Raw genomic sequence first — 15,492 nt, 5'->3', positions numbered from 1 at the left:
GGGGTCGCTGGGCCCCGGGGTCGCTGGGCCCCGGGGTCGCTGGGCCCCGGGGTCGCTGGGCCCCGGGGTCGCTGGGCCCCGGGGTCGCTGGGCCCTGTCACAGCGGGGCTTCGCCCTTCCTTCTCGCAGGAGGCGGCTGGACTACGTGAACCATGCCCGCAGGCTGGCGGAGGGAGACTGGGCCGGCGTGGAGAGCGATGAGGAAGGGGGGAAGGATGGCGACGGGGCGGAGGAGGAGGAGGAGGAGGAGGAGGAGATGGAGGTGGATGCGGGCAGGAGGCTGCCCAAGCGCTACGCCAACCAGGTGAGGGGCGGCCTGCGGGAAGCTCCGGGGGCGCCGGGTGGGGCTGGGGGACCCTTGGAACGGGGGGAACCTGTGGGATTGCGTCCATGGAAGTGCCCCGAGGCATGGTACACTGCTCTGCGAGGACAGGCTGAGAGCTGGGGCTGTGTGGCCCCGGGAGGAGAAGGCTGCGGGGGGAGCTGAGAGCGGCGTTCAGTATCTAAAGGGGAGTATGAGAAAGAGGGGGGCAAACTGAGTGCCCTGACCGGTCTGTGGGTGTCCCTGTTCACTGCGGGGGGATTGGACTAGATGCTCTTCAAAGGTCCCTTCCAGCTCCAACGATTCTGTGACCTTGTATCCCATTGTGCAGTCCCTGGTTCGTAATTTCCATCTCTCCCCATATGTGCGACAGCAAAAGACACCAGTAGACGAGTTTTCTTAGCCTCAGTGCCTTGCTGGTACCGAGAGGTCTCTGGGTTGCTATACCCAGACACTGAGGGATCTGAGGGTGTCTACTGCTCTGTTTTCATCACTCGGGATATTCAGGAATCCCAGACCTTTGCCATATACTTAAATGAAGTCAAAGTTTGATGTGGGGACCAAGGTGCTGGGGTGCCTTGGTGAGGAATGTGAGCCCTATGCTCTACTGTGAAGCTTAGTCAACAGCTGGGGAACAAGAGAGATGTGAGGGAAGAGTCTGGTACGTAGCTTAGTTCAGGTCAGATGGGTGTTGTGATCTGGGGTGGTGACCAGTGCGGGCTGTCTGAAGGACCCAGTGTGGCTGTAGAAGCTGAGTCAAAACCATCCAGCTCTGTCCTTGAGCTGTGAGTTTTCCCAAGCTGCAGGAGCATTACCACTAACTGCTTTTCCTGGATTTCTGCCTAGCTGATGCTCTCTGAGTGGCTGGTCGATGTCCCTGTGGATCTGGAGCAGGAGTGGATTGTGGTGGTGTGTCCTGTTGGGAAGAGGGCGCTGGTCGTGGCCTCCAGGGTAAGAGGTGGCAGCAGAAATATCTTAGAACCCAGTAAAGGAGCTGTGCCTGCATTCTGTGTTCTTACTGTGTCCGCCAACACGAGGCTGTCCCGTGTGTCTCGCTCACCTTGTGCTCTGAGAGCTGCAGGCGTTTGGGTGCTGGGAGCTGTGCTGAACAGCCAGCTCCCTCCTGCAGGAGGGCCGTGGCTGGCTCTGGGGGGCAGCCTGCACTCCAGCAGCTTGGGTGCAGTCCCTGCTGTGGCAGGAGAGCAGCAAGCCTGTTTGTGATGTTTCTTTGTCTCCCATTTTCTTGCAGGGCTCCACAGCAGCTTACACCAAGAGCGGCTTCTGTGTCAACAGGTTCCCATCCCTGCTGCCAGGGGGAAACCGGCACAATACAACAAGTGAGAAAGGTAACATTCTGAGGAGGCTTTTGAGATAGATAGATAGGTAGAAGAGAACCACTGGCTTTCCCCTGTGAGGGCATGCGCCCACAGGCATGGTGGTGCTCCTCTGGGCCCCAGAGTTGTGCCCTTTTTTGGTGACTGGGTTTAGTAAGCTTCAGGGTGTTCATCTATTTCTGGAGATAACTAGACATGGATGATCTCAGATACCTTTATGCTAGATAACATTTCTTCTAATTATTTGCCTGGCTAATTGGTGCTCCTAAACCTCAGCATCTTCTCTGAGTAGCAGAGCTGCTTACAGCATGATCTTTGTTAATAAACTTGTTCAGTTGCTTTGCTCCTTTTGAGGAGGTGTTACTGATGGATGAATGCATTTCCTGAAATATGCCATTGCTTGATGTGGCTTTGGGTGGTACCTTTGGAGCCTTGTTAGATTCTTTGAGCTAAAAGCTTTTTGTGGTCACAACCCCTATTAGCAGAAGGGCTTCTCTTTGCACCTCTTGGCCTTATGTCTGTGCTAGAGCTTAGTACAGGAGAGATTTGCTCTGGCACTTGCCTGATGGGTTGGGCAGTGTGAGGAGCACGTCTGGACCTCCTTGTGCTTGTGTGTGCAGTGTACTGCATCTTGGACTGCATCTACAATGAAGCAAAGCAGACGTACTACATCCTCGATGTGATGTGCTGGAGGGGGCACCCTGTTTATGACTGCCAGGTACCGAATCTATCCCATCTGCCTTCCCTTGTGCTCCCTGTTCTGGGAGCTGCTTTGCAGCTGGAGCTGGACACAGCCCGCTGTGCAGCAGCTTGGATATTTCATCTCTGCAGCATTGTCCTTACTGCTTACGGTCTAGTGGCTGTGGAAATGTTGTGGGGTTATTTGGGGAAGTAGCAAAGGCTGGCACATCAGTTGGTTCTGCAGTCTGCAAGCCTCCTGTGTAGGGTGGAGGAATGGAGGCACAGTTCCGAGAGCTGCAGCCCCACAGGTGCTGACTGATGTGTGGTGGGTAGTAATTCAGCCTCTGTCTCCTTTCTCAGACTGACTTCAGATTCTTCTGGCTTTCCTCAAAGATCCAAGAGGAGGAAGGGCTGGGAGAGAAAAGCAGGATTAATCCAGTAAGTTCTTTTGTACTGGGAGGAGGAGGAGGGTGGGGGGTAAGCTCTCCTGTTCAGCAGGCTTCAGCACTTTTGTTCACAGGCGGAAGCTTTTTCTCCTTTTTTTTTTTTTTTTTTCCCCCCCTTACAGATCAGGCTTCAAAGCGTACTTCTGATGAAATGGGCTGACATGTTCAGGATGTAAATAGAACCACTGAATATTGTAAATGAATGTGGGTTTTTCTTTCCAGCCAAAGTGCTGAGGGAGATCACGCTGCAGGGTATCAGCTAACTTCCACACTGTTTTTAGCTTTCACTTAGAATGGAAAACCAATGTGGTTTCTACAGGGCCGGTGTTGATTGGCAGCCTGATTACAATGGGAATTATTCGTTGGTAGTCTCATGGGCTCACAAAGCAGGAGTAAAAGACCATAAAGCTTTAGCCTTGTCTCCTACTCCAGCCAGTCCTTGAAGTTGTAGGGGTGGATGCTGCATTGCCCCCCTGAAGTCCCTACTGAGCAAGGATAATTGAAGTCTTTGAAGTCTTGTGTGGAGGTCAGACCTGGCACCCACAGCAGCTTAGAAAGTGATTTTTGGGGACAGACATAAGGGGATTTGTCAGCCTGGTTTATGGAGTGTGTCTTGCAAGGCGGGATGTGACTGCCACATGGCCACCCGTGTGTACTCAGGCACAGCCAGCAGAGCAGCTCCTGAGGGTGGAACAGATTCATCATTAATGGGGATGAAGGCTCCTGTGCCAGCAGCGGAGCTATCTATGCTTGGAGAACATCCTGTTCTGATTCCAACAAGAATATCCAGAAGACAGCTACCTAGTGAGGGTGGGGGTGGGGGTGGGGGGAGTCGTTTCAGCTTTCATTTCCTAGGTGGAAAGGTTTGCTTAGCTGAGCCAGCAGCCTGGAGCAGACATCTGTCTGCTTTGCATCCTGCTCAGAGGTCATCACTTTCTATTTCGGTTAAAAGAGCATCTCAGGGTCAGCTCCCCTGAAAAGTCCTTCCTGCAGCCTTAGATGCTTGAGGAAAAGGTATCAGGAGCATGTGGGAGCTGCGTGCAGAGTCCCTGCCATCTGTATCTCTAACAAGATGCCAGAGGGGGTCATTTGGAACTGGGATGGCTTAAATGCAAAATACCTGAAATAGATTGTTCTGGGCGCTCTGGTTTTTGTGCTGTCTGGACATGGTTGTAACAAGCCTCAGTTTTTTTTTTGTAAAGGTCACTTTCTATTACTGGAAGGAGATCTGTAAAGCAGCAGACCATTCCTATCCCTGTCCTCTCTGAAGGTCTGGCTGACTTGTAAGTTTTCATGCAAGCATTTCCTGTCCCTTCAGTGCGTTATGACTGCCACCAGGGAATGACTTGGTCCTGTCACTTTGATTTCTGCACCCAGAGTTTTCTTGGGAATTGCTGTTAGAATCATAGCAGAGGTCTGCCCATCCCAGCAGACATCAGGGTTGGCCTGTTCCTCCTTTGAGCCCATCCATGCTTTTGGGCCCCTGGTAACCTGTGACAGGAAGGCCAACAACTTAATGATGTGCTCTCTGCCTGAGGCCGCCTGTCTGCTTACTTCATCTGCTGCCTGTCCTTCATCCTGTTGCTTGTGTTAGATCTTGTACCGAGGGAAATGCTTCCTCCTTAACTACCTCCACTTGGTGAATTGGTCATGTTTTAAGCCACGCAGTTTTCTTTCTTCTAACCCTCTCTTGCTCCCTCAGTACAAGTTTGTGGGCCTGCAGAACTTCCCCTGCACCTCGGAGAGCCTGTGTGAAGTGCTGACCACGACCTTCCCCTTTGAGGTGAGAACATGCTCTTGAGCTGATCAGTGAGGGTTAAACCCCAGTGTTCCCTCTGCTTGGATTGTCCTCCCTGCCTGAGGGGAGGGCTGATGCAGACACCGGGATTGCCTCCAGAAGCAGCAAAACTCACATTCATGTGGAAATATGATGGACAGATGATCTTGTTAGAGTCAAAGCTGGTACTGCGTGCTGCCCCAGGTGGGATTGCATGGGCACAGACATGAGGATCTCCATAGAGATCTCCATCTCTGTTCTGTGGTGGCATTTCCTGGGAGGTCTGTGAGCTAGGCAGCAGGCTGGTGTCTTTCTCTGACATCTGCCACAGGCTCTGTGTCTCCCTAGCCTAGCTGCTACCATCTGTCTGTGCACAGCATCCAGCTGTCCCGTCTCTCCTGAGGAGGAAACAGAGCAGTGTGTTTAAACTCAGAGCAGTTCCTGGGGGGTTCAGGTAACAGTGATGGGCAGATGAGACGTGCTGGGGCAAATGGCTGCAGCAGAAATGGCTGGGATGCGTTCAGATGTGTCTGTCCTGCTGCTGCCACTAGATCTCACGGCACCAATGGTGCAAGCTCTGGTTTTTTGCTTCTGTTCCAGAACCAGGAGCCTCCTGCTTCTGGAGGACATTCCCCCAGTGAGAGCAGCTGAGCAGGACTATGCATTTGCTCTTCCAGCTGTAGGAGCAGCACTGCTCAGCCTCTCTGACCTGTGGGAGGAAGAAGGGCAGGACAGGCAGCGGAGTGCCAGGCGGTTGCCATGTGTGGCTGCGAGCAATGAGTCAGAAGCCCGAGTGCAAATGGCTCAGCAGCTTTTGGTGGCTGACCTGGCACTGAAACGGAGAAGGATGAGGAAGCCAAAAGCCACACTGATTTAAATGTGCCTCTTGTGCTCTCCTGGCCCAAGTTAGTGATTAGTGTAAGTGCAGGCTTAAACTTAGGGGAGGCTGAGTTGGCTGTGAGGGCTGACTTTTTGCCTTCAGCTCCTTACAGCCAGGGTGCTCGTCAGAGGAGGTCCAAGTGCCAGCGGCTGGCTGACCATGCCAGACCCTGCTCTGAGCACAGGTAGGGGAGCATTAGCTGAAGCAAACCTGGGATGCCTTCTGGACTTGCTCGATGACAAATGCTCCTGCCTGCCTCTGTCTCTCCCGAGGAAAGCTTTATGACTTCCTGAGGCCTCTGCTCGGTGACAAAAGGCTGAGGAGTGTTAGGTGCTGTGGTCAGAGCAGAAGATTGCCAGATGGCAGAGAGAGGCCCCTGTGGAATGCAGGGGGACTGCAGGAGCTGGGCAGACGCTCCCCGTGCTCCAGCTGTGTTTTGTCCCCAGGTTCCCTGGTCAGTGCGTCAGGGCACGACCCCAGCAAGAAGAGAAATGTGTAGTGCAGTTTGGCACAAAGGCGGCCCCGCAGAAAGCACGCTGCTGTGTTTCCAGGAATGAAGCACGCCATGTGCCACAAGAGGGAGCCCGAGAAATCCCCGTGAATAGCTTCCAGCAACGAGGCAGGCAGAACCAAACTTTGCCGGAGGCAAAATCCAGCTCGTGCAGCATAATAGATATCTCCTTATGCCTGGTGCCAGCATCCTGCGATGAACCATGCTAAGTTTGTTCAGCTGACTGGCACTGAACTTTCAGTGATTTTTGGAGCAGATCTTAAGCAAGAGCTCCTGAGCTACCAATGGATCTGAGGAAAACAGCATGCAAGTTTCTAGAAAGGCAAGGGAGAGGTCAAGTCTAAGACTCTGGTGTGGGGGAATGGGCATGCTGTGGAGCACCTGAAATGTGAGGAAGCGTGGCCATGAAACATGAAATCCTGCCGAGCCAGTTGCTCAAAAGGTTCAGTTGTGTGGAGATGCTATTGGCCCTTGTCCTGGTGTGGCTGGTGTCAGAGCGGTGACTCAGGATAGGGACATGGCCAACAACTGAGATAATAACAGCTAGAAGGAATATGGGAACTGCAGTAACTGAGGAGAAATCAGGGGAAGGAATAACATGACCTAACCCTCTGCCAGGCAGAATTTTTTGGTTTTCTCAGCTTGGGGAAGCTCTTTAGAATGTTCTGGAACGCAGGAGGCTCCCCAGGCTGATGTCACTGGAAGATTCCTGTGGGTGCTGTAGAATCCCTGTTGCTCAGAAGGGGCTGTGCATCTACTGGGATGTGCAGGCCCAGGAGAGGGTGGTGGTGTGGTGTCACAGAGCCTGGCTCCTCTCCTCGAGTCTCCCTGGGGCATGAGGAGAGGGAGAAGCTTCACACTTAGGATATCCAGCCAGTTTCACAAGCTCATGCTGTTTACTGGTCTGGTTTCCTGTTTCCCTAGGACAGGAATCCCCCTTCTCTGGAATTATTTTGCAAGCTCTTCACAGTGACCAAAAATCATGGACTTATTAGTGCAGGGAGCAGCATGGCCCTGCAGGAAACATGCCCAGGAGCAGAGGTGGACACGTGCCTGCTCTGTTCTCAGCCATGCCTTGGCTCGGTATGATGTAGGTGCTGCTCTGCTGTGCATGTTCTGGGGGCTGCAGCTCCAGGAGGGGCCCGGGAGCACTTGGGGCCACATGTGACAGCCCAAAGTGGGCTCCTCTCATCTGTTCTGCCCACTCAGCCTCTTTTACTCATGGGTAAATAGCCTTTAAGAGCCCACGAGGCCGAGCTAAATGAGCACCGCCTCTAATGCCGGTCGATCTGCAGCAGGATCTGACCTTGCAGAGTGCTCCCTTGGGAAGCACAGGAAAAGAGGCTGGGGGGGGGGGGGGAATACTTGAGCGTGGTGGGGAAGTGCAGAAAACGTCAGCCGGCTGCAGTATTGCAGTGTGGAAATAGTAGCACAAGAGTTGGGGTCCGAACCTTCAAAGTTCTGAGTGCCCTTAACTGTCATTGATTGCTGGAGAAGTTCTCTCTTGGGAAACATTAAGAATTGCTTTTGCATAAGCAAGCTGAAAGAGCTGTAGCAGTGTTAGGAAGCGGAGCTCCTTGGCGTCACACGCTCTGACTAATTACTCTCCAAATGTATTATTTAAAATAACCCTAATCCAGTAAAACGGTCTTTTTGTGTGCTGCTTTGTTCAGAAGCTGGATGGCTTTTCTGCAGAATGGGATCGTAGCAACCAGAGGAGGAGTGCTGGTCCCCGCTGACATCAGTCTAAATCTGTTTGCCTTGGGTGACTTAAAGCCACCCAGCGGTCGCTGGACTTGTGCTGATCATTCGGGACGAGAGCTCTGCAGGTTTCCTCTCTCCCTTCTATTTGAGGACAAGCGATCCAGCTGGCAGAGCCGGCCAGTGACAGCCCAGCACTCCCTCATCCACCTGCAGCAGCTTCTCACCTGCTGTCTCTCCTTCCTGCAGGTCGACGGGCTTCTCTTCTACCACAAGCAGACGCACTACACCCCCGGCAGCACCCCGCTGGTGGGCTGGCTGCGCCCGTACATGGTGCCTGACATCCTGGGGCTGGCCGTGCCCGCCACACCGCTCACTGCCAAACCAGACTACGCTGGGCGCCAGCTCCAGCAGATCATTGAGAGCAAGAAGAGTAAAAAGCTGGCAGCGGGCGAGGCTGAGCCGAGGGCCGAGGCGGCTGCTAGGAACGGGCATTACGAGCTGGAACACTTGTCCACCCCTCAGCCAGCTAACTCTGCGCAGGGCCAGGAGGAAGCAGGGAGTCAGATGGAGAATTAGGAGGATGTGGCAGAGCTGGGGGGTAAGGAGGAGGATGCGAAAGGTCCCCTGCTGTCATTCACGCTTTCCGAGAGGGAGGCAAAGGTAATAATTATAGGATGGCTTTATTTGAAGGGCACAAAAGTGGTGTATCTTGCTCCGGGTGCCACTGGATATTTTGCCAGGGTCCTTACCAGGGCTCTCTGGTTTGCTGCAGAGGCGGTTCTGCAGCGTGAAATCATCATGCTCCCAGCTCAGCCCCTGCTGCCCTGGCTTGGCCGTGCTCCCACTGGGAGCGGTGCTCGGGGTGGGTGGCTCGTGGTGCTTCAGCCTTTGCAGGCTGAGGCCTTCTCAATGGAAGTTTTTTTTGTGGTCAGGCAGCTTCTAGTAAGAAAAGTTTGCAGCGGGCTTTTGGTAGCTCCCCAGGCAGAGCTTTCCATGCCCACGTGTTCCTGAGAAATGCGATTTCCTTGCCTTGCAGGCAGCCCTGCCTCCAGCCCAGCCCCGCGTGAGCCCGCAGCCTGTGCTCTGGGCTGCTCTCGGCAGGGGGAGGAAGGAACGATCGCGCTCTCGAAACGTTGCCATCGATGGTGCCAAATAAAAGGCTTCTCAGAAATACAAATCCTTGAGCGCCTTCCTGCTACCTAACGGGGAATGCACGCTGTGCCTCCCAACAAGGGATTAGCAGCCTGGTTTGTGGCACCGACCGGAGGGTTGGGTTCTCCCCAGTGCATGGAGGAGCTCCAGCCCCTACCGGCTTGCTCCCTTGTGCCAGCCCGCTTTGCAGGCAGGGCCACCGTGTGTCCCTGGGGCAATTTCAGCAAAGAAGAAACCATTATGTTAGCGCATAAGAAGAAACCGGTATGTTAGTTAGGTGCATTATTCCCACTGACCCAGCGGTTTTTTTTTTTTTGAGAGGGAGGTTAAAAAGCTGAAGCGGGGCCCCTGGAGACATGGAGATGAATTACCAGGCAAAAACGTGGCTCTGGGGATCTCCCAGTGCCTCCGCGGCCCCGGAGCAGGGCTGCGCCCAGGAGGAGGAACGCAGAGCAGAGCTGGTGCATACAGATAGCGGGGGCACGCGTGTTCTGCCCTCACGCCCCTTTTTTTTTCCCAGAAAACGCTCCGTTGTGGACCAGGCCCGGGGGCTGCTTCCATCGCCTGACCCCGCAGCCGCTGCGGGCTGTACCCGCGGGCAGCGGGAGCTGTCAGCGCCGCGGTGGGAGCGCAACGGGAGGCGGGGCCGGCCCCGCTCCGCAGCGGGAAGGAGGCGGCACCCCGGCCCCGGGGCCGTTTCTCAGCTCGTCCCCAGCCCGGTTCTGCTGCTGCCGGGCATCCCTCGGGATGAGCCGCAGCTCGGGTTGCGGCCCCGCGCTGCTCTTCGGCCGTCTGCCGACGCGACGGGCAGGAGAGAAACGGAGCCGCGACGGGCTGCGGGCTCCGCTCAATGGCCGAGAGCACGCTGACGCCGCAATTCCCCTTCTCCAAGCGGCCCCTGGGCCGGAGAAAGAAACGTTCGCGTTACGGTTCCCGTCGGGAAGGGGAGCGTGTGTTTGGAGAGGGGCCGTGGGGCTGGGGTCAGCCCCGCGCCGCTGCGACCGCGGTCGGGGCAGGGGCCGGGCCGCTTCCCTCTGCCCTTTCTTCCATTTTCTGCGAGTGAGGTGCAAACCCTCCGGCTGCGGGCGCGCTGCCAGCCCGCTGCTGCTCCTCGGCGGAACAAAATGTCCCCGGCTCCGGCTGCGGCGCGCGGACCCCCGGCCCGGGGACGGCCCCACCGGGGCGGTGCCACCCATCCCGAGCGGGGCCGGGGCATCGCTTCCCGGGCGGCGGAGCCCGAACGCGCCCGCAGCCCCCGCCCCGCCGCGCTTCCTGCCCGCCCCTCCCTCCTTCCCTCCCTCCCTCTCTCGGCGGGCCGGGCCGGGCGCAGGGGAGGGGGCTGCGGGCGCTTCCTGCCACCGCCCCCGCGGGGCAGCGCCGGGCGGAGCGGAGCGGGGCGGGGAGCGGCGCCGGCCCAGCCCCCAGCCGAGCGGCGCGGCGCTTCCCGGGGCGAGCGGAACTTCCCGGCGCTTTGCGATCCTTACACATTTTTTTCTCCTCCTCCTTCTTCTTCTTCTTTTTTTTTTTTAAACGCTTTTATTTTATTCTCATTTCATTTTCCAAATTGGCTTTGCATTTTGTTTTCATTTGTTTTTATCTCATTTTCTCCTTTCATTCCTTATTCCGTTTCCATCCCTCGCTCCATCTCTATCCCATCTCCCCGCTCCTTTCCCATCCTCTCTTCCATCCCCGGTTCTCGGTCCTTCCCTCCCCCGCTCACGGTCGCGGACACCCCGGGGCGGAGCCGCCGCCGCCGCCGCCGCCGAGCGGCCGCCAGGGAGGGGCGGGTGCCCGCAGCGCCGCCGCTCCGGGGATGGGCTCCGCCGCCTAGCACGGCCCGCACGGCCCGGCCGCAGCATGGCCGCGGAGCTGAGCGCCGAGGAGGAGCAGGTAGGTGCCGGCCGAGCTGGGCAGCACCCCCGGCCGCTGCTGTGAGAGCCGGGGGGCGGCTTTTCTCCCGCTGCATCCACGCAGCCTCCGTACGCCCAGCGCAGCGCAGCCCCTCGGCTCCCCCGTCTGTCCCTTATCCGCCCCATCTGCACGTCCCCTGTGTGCGTGCCCCCCCACCCATCCCCATTCCTTCCCGTTACGCATCCTCCTGCTTCATCATCTCCATCCCCACGCCGGGTCTCCCCCGGGCTCTGCCCCATCGCCGTTACGGGGCCGGCCCCCCCGTGCCCGTGGGGCTGCGTGGGGCTGTGTGCATGCTCTTCCCACGCCCCGCGCCTCCCGTGACGTCCCGGCTTCCTCCCCGGCCGTGCGTCACCGCGGGAGGATGTTGCCGGGTTCGGGAGCGGGGCTGGCGGCCGAGCATCGCCCTGGGATGTGCGGGTGGGGGGGGGGGGCTGTCCCAGTGCTGGGGATCTGGGGCACGGCTGTGGCGCAGTATTTTGCTGTTTTTCCCAACGTCTCTGCTCCTGCTCGATTTATCTCAAGAGGGTGGGGAGTATTCCTTGGTAAATCGCATTTTGGGGCGCGTCTGGTGCTGGTCCATCTGACATCACTTCGGAACATCAGCCCTCATTGCCAGCCTTGCTCATTTCCCATGCTACCCTCTCCTCCAGCGAACTGGGGATGCTGATGGGAACGCCCCCGGCACGCACCCCACGACGCTCCCCTCTGTCCTGCAGGCCACCAAGCAGTTCCTGGAAGAGATCAACAAGTGGACGGGCCAGTACAATGTGTCCCCGCTCTCCTGGAACGTGGCCGTCAAGTTCCTCATGGCCCGCAAGTTCGACGTCCTGCGGGCCATTGAGCTCTTCCACTCCTACCGGGTACGTCGCGGGGGGGCGGCTCGTGGGGTCACACATCCCCGTGTGTCCGTGCGTGCCGCGCTGGGGGTCACACCGTGTCCCTGCCACAGGAGACGCGGCTCAAGGAGGGCATTGTGAAGCTGAAGCCGCACGAGGAGCCGCTGCGCTCGGAGCTGCTCAGCGGCAAGTTCACCATCCTGGTAGGTGCGCGGCGCGGCGCGGCACGGCGCGGTGCTGCCTGCGGGCACGCCGTGACCTCGCTTTGTCCCGCAGAGCGTGCGGGACCCCTCGGGGGCCTCCATCGCCCTGTTCACGGCCAAGCTGCACCACCCCAGCCGCAGCGTGCAGCACGTGGTGCTCCAGGCGCTCTTCTACCTGCTGGACAGGGCCGTGGAGAGGTGAGCCGAGCCCTGCGTTCCAGCACTGCCTTGTGTTCGGGGTGCTGCTTTGTCGCTGCTTTCGTGGAGACCTAGCTCTGTTCAAGCAGGCTGTAAGCAGCCGCTTCCCCTGTGTTTGCATGCCAAGGATTGATGACAGCCTGTTCAGAAGCCTTCCAGGCATGGCAAAAATCAGTGGCATCCTTAAGGCGTCCGTGTGTGCCTCGTGTCACTGTGGCGGGGATCTCCGGCCCTTGGAAAGCCCCGGCCTGGGGAGCCCTGCCTGAACGCAGGGCTGAGGCACCCCATAACCGGGACCGGGCTTTGCGGGCTGAGCCGCCATGGGCAGAGCAGCTGGGACGGGCTCAGGGTGGGTGTAAGGGAGAGGCGGCTTTGGTGCTTCGTCTTGCTGGGAACACAGAGGGAACTCTCCTGGGGTCACCGAGGGGTGCGGGGTGCGTGCACGATCTTGGAGTGGTGTTGCTCTTTCCCCCCGCCCAGTTTCGAGACGCAGAGGAACGGGCTGGTGTTCATCTACGACATGGCAGGCTCGCAGTACACCAACTTCGAGCTGGACCTCAGCAAGAAGATCCTCAACCTGCTGAAGGTAGCGGCGGCACGGATGGAATGGGATAGAGTGGGATGGAACTGGATGGGATAGGATGAGGCGGAACGAGGTGGGACGCGATGGGATGAGATGGGGCGGGATGGTGTGGATGCAGGAGGTCGGGTGCCATCCGCAGCCCCAGCCCCTCGGGGAGGCGCAGGCACCGGGAGGGGATCAGCTGTCCCCACGCGCTGGATTCCTTGCACAGCTGCTGGCAGCGCTTTCGTGAAAACAGATGCAAATTATTTTTTAATGGTGCTGGCATTTCGTGCCTCCTCCCTTCTCCGGAAAAAGAGCTCCCAGTAAATAGCAGCTGGGGCGCAAAGCCCCGCTCCCGCCCTCACCGCTGGCTCGCCGAGCCCAGCCCTCTACCGGCCACGTGGAAATCATCCGGTGCGGATTGGAGCGTGGGCTGCCCTGGGAGCCTTCGCCCCGGGTCCCTGCGATTGTCACTGCCGTGGGGACGCGCTGGGCGTGGGTCAGTCCCACAGCGTGGAGCCGAGCCGTCCCCGAGCCCCCGCTGTCCGCAGGGCGCTTTCCCAGCACGGCTGAAGAAGGTGTTCATCGTGGGAGCGCCCATGTGGTTCCGCGTGCCCTACTCCATCATCAGCCTGCTGCTGAAGGAGAAGCTGCGTGAGAGGGTGAGTGTGGGGGCCGCAGGCTCCTGAGGGCTGCGAGCTTTAAAGGGAAAGAAAATGAGCCACGTGGGAGAAGATAAACTCGGTTGCTGCTTGAAACAGCGTGCCCAAAGATCCCTGCTGCTTTTCAGAGCTGCGTGCAGCCTGGGAGCCGGGGAGGGCCTTCCTGCCGGCTGAGCTGAGTGCCCCTGCCTGTCCTCCGCAGGTGCAGATGGTGAAGATGTCGGAGCTGAAGGAGCACCTGCCCCGCGAGTGCCTGCCCGAGACCCTCGGCGGCTGCCTCAAGCTGGACCCGCTCAGCTGGAACTGCCGCTTCCTGCCGCAGCAGAACGGGCACCCCGACCCCCTGGATGAGCTTATCCTGGTGCCCTTGGTGGCCCCCCGTGACAACGGCTCGCTCCATGTGCCCGGCCCCAAGGCCCTCACCCCGCAGGAGCTGCTGGAACACGTCAGCCGCAAGCAGAAGCGTGGCATCTATGAGGAGTACGAGGATATCCGGCGCCGGAGCCCAGCCGGGACCTTCGTCTGCTCCTTGTGAGTCCCGCGGGGTGGGAGGGGGCAGTGGGGACCCGGTGCATGCCTCTCCCCAGGCTGTGGCCAGGCGATGGCAGCAGAGCCCCGGGCACCACCTCGGGATGCCCCACTGCCCTGCCCTGTCCCTGCCCCAGGGCACCCTACAACCAGGAGAAGAACCGCTATGGGGACGTGCCCTGCCTGGACCAGACCCGCGTGAAGCTGGCCAAGCCCTACAGCCGCCCGGAGGTGAGCCCCCCTCACATCCCACACTGCTCCACCAGCCCATCCCCGACACCCAGCACCTGGGTTCTCACTCGTTTTGCTTGCTTGGAGCGTGAGCTTGGCTGAGCCCAGGGCTCACGCTGGAGCTATCCTCATGGTGCACTCATGCCACGTCATTGTCCCCAGCTGACCGACTACATCAATGCCAGCTTCATGGATGGCTACAAGCAGAGGAACGCGTACATCGGGACGCAGGGTAAGGGCCACACGTTCCCATGTCCGAGGGTGCCCAGGCACTGCCCATCCTGCCCAGCCCAACTGGGTGACCACAGGCCGTCCCCGCAGGGCCCCTGGAGAACACCTATGGTGACTTCTGGCGCATGGTGTGGGAGCAGAACGTCCTGGTGATCGTGATGACGACTCGGTGAGTGCCCTGGGTGGGGGCACTGCCTGAGTTTCTTTGCAAAACAAGTGGTCTTGCACTTGGATCAACTGCTGTCACAGCGGGAGGGCAGCGCTTTGTGCCCCAGAGGAAGGGGACACCCCAAAAACACCTCTGTGCGGTGCGGAGGAGAGCTGGTGGTGTCCTGCTGCATGCATACCTGGTGTCCCCGAGGTGCCCTACTGGCATCCCCAGTACGGAGCACTGCAGAGGGATGCTGCGGGCCCTTGGGGGACACGGGGCACCGCTGTGATGCTGGCAGGGAGGCCGTCCTCCCCCTGTCACCGTGCCCCTGTCCCATCCGCAGGCTGGAGGAGGGGGGCAGGAGGAAGTGCGGCCAGTACTGGCCCCTGGAGAAGGATTTCCAGATGCGCTTCGGGGCGCTGACCATCACCAACCTGGGCGTGGAGAACCTCAGCCATTACAAGAAAACCATCCTGGAGATCCACAGTGCCGAGGTGCGTGCCCGGTGGGTGCCCAGATGCGTGCCCAGCGGGCGACACGGGGCCGTCCCGTCCACGTTCCCCCTGACCCCTTGCTCACCCCCAGGGCCGGGAGCGGCGGCTGCTCTCCCACTTCCAGTACCTGAGCTGGCCGGACTACGGCGTGCCCTCCTCGGCGGCCACGCTCATCGACTTCCTAGGGGCCGTGAAGCAGCAGCAGCGCGTGGCCGTCAGCGCGCTGGGTCCCCGCTTCAAGGGGCACCCCGGGGGCCCTCCGCTCGTGGTGCACTGCAGCGCCGGCATCGGCAGGACGGGTAAGGGGATGGCTGAGCACGGAGGAGGGACGTCCGCGGCACGGCGTGGCGGCTGAGGGGGTGCTTGTCCGCAGGTACCTTCTGCGCGCTGGACATCTGCCTGTCGCAGCTGCAGGACGTGGGCACGTTGGACATCCAGCAGACGGTGCAGCGCATGAGGACGCAGCGCGCCTTCAGCATCCAGACCCCGGAGCAGTATTACTTCTGCTACAGCGCCGTGCTGGAGCACGCCCAGCGCCACGGCCTGCTGCCTGCCGGCGAGAAGGGCTCGGCGGGGCACTGAGCTGCCCCTGCCACCCGGGAACTGTGCCTTACTTCAAGCAAGCCGGGGCAGGAGGAAGCTCGGGGGGGGGTGAGGTGGGAAAAATGGGGG

The 15,492-nt window shown here is 59.1% G+C and overlaps 2 protein-coding genes across 2 annotated transcripts; both read left to right on the top strand.

Moving 5' to 3' along the window:
* On the top strand, nt 5-8,832 carry SNUPN (snurportin 1; the record flags this gene model as incomplete). The annotated part of the gene is made up of 7 exons (XM_021407506.1): nt 5-304; nt 1,169-1,273; nt 1,572-1,668; nt 2,277-2,374; nt 2,698-2,775; nt 4,486-4,566; nt 7,902-8,832. Coding segments are annotated over 7 exons (1,089 nt in total), but the record flags the coding sequence as incomplete, so codon positions are not given.
* PTPN9 (protein tyrosine phosphatase, non-receptor type 9) lies at nt 10,215-15,486 on the top strand. The gene is made up of 13 exons (XM_021407685.1): nt 10,215-10,697; nt 11,438-11,581; nt 11,671-11,760; nt 11,834-11,958; nt 12,439-12,544; nt 13,075-13,185; nt 13,388-13,716; nt 13,851-13,944; nt 14,107-14,176; nt 14,266-14,344; nt 14,670-14,820; nt 14,912-15,119; nt 15,194-15,486. Exons 1-13 carry the CDS (start codon nt 10,665-10,667, stop codon nt 15,400-15,402), a joined length of 1,749 nt encoding a protein of 582 aa, XP_021263360.1. The 5' UTR covers nt 10,215-10,664; the 3' UTR covers nt 15,403-15,486.

This window comes from Numida meleagris, chromosome 9 (genome assembly GCF_002078875.1).
Source record: "Numida meleagris isolate 19003 breed g44 Domestic line chromosome 9, NumMel1.0, whole genome shotgun sequence".
Classification (NCBI taxonomy): Eukaryota; Metazoa; Chordata; class Aves; order Galliformes; family Numididae; genus Numida; species Numida meleagris.
Note: the sequence above shows the minus strand (reverse complement) of the source record. Positions and strands in the feature narration are given on the sequence as shown.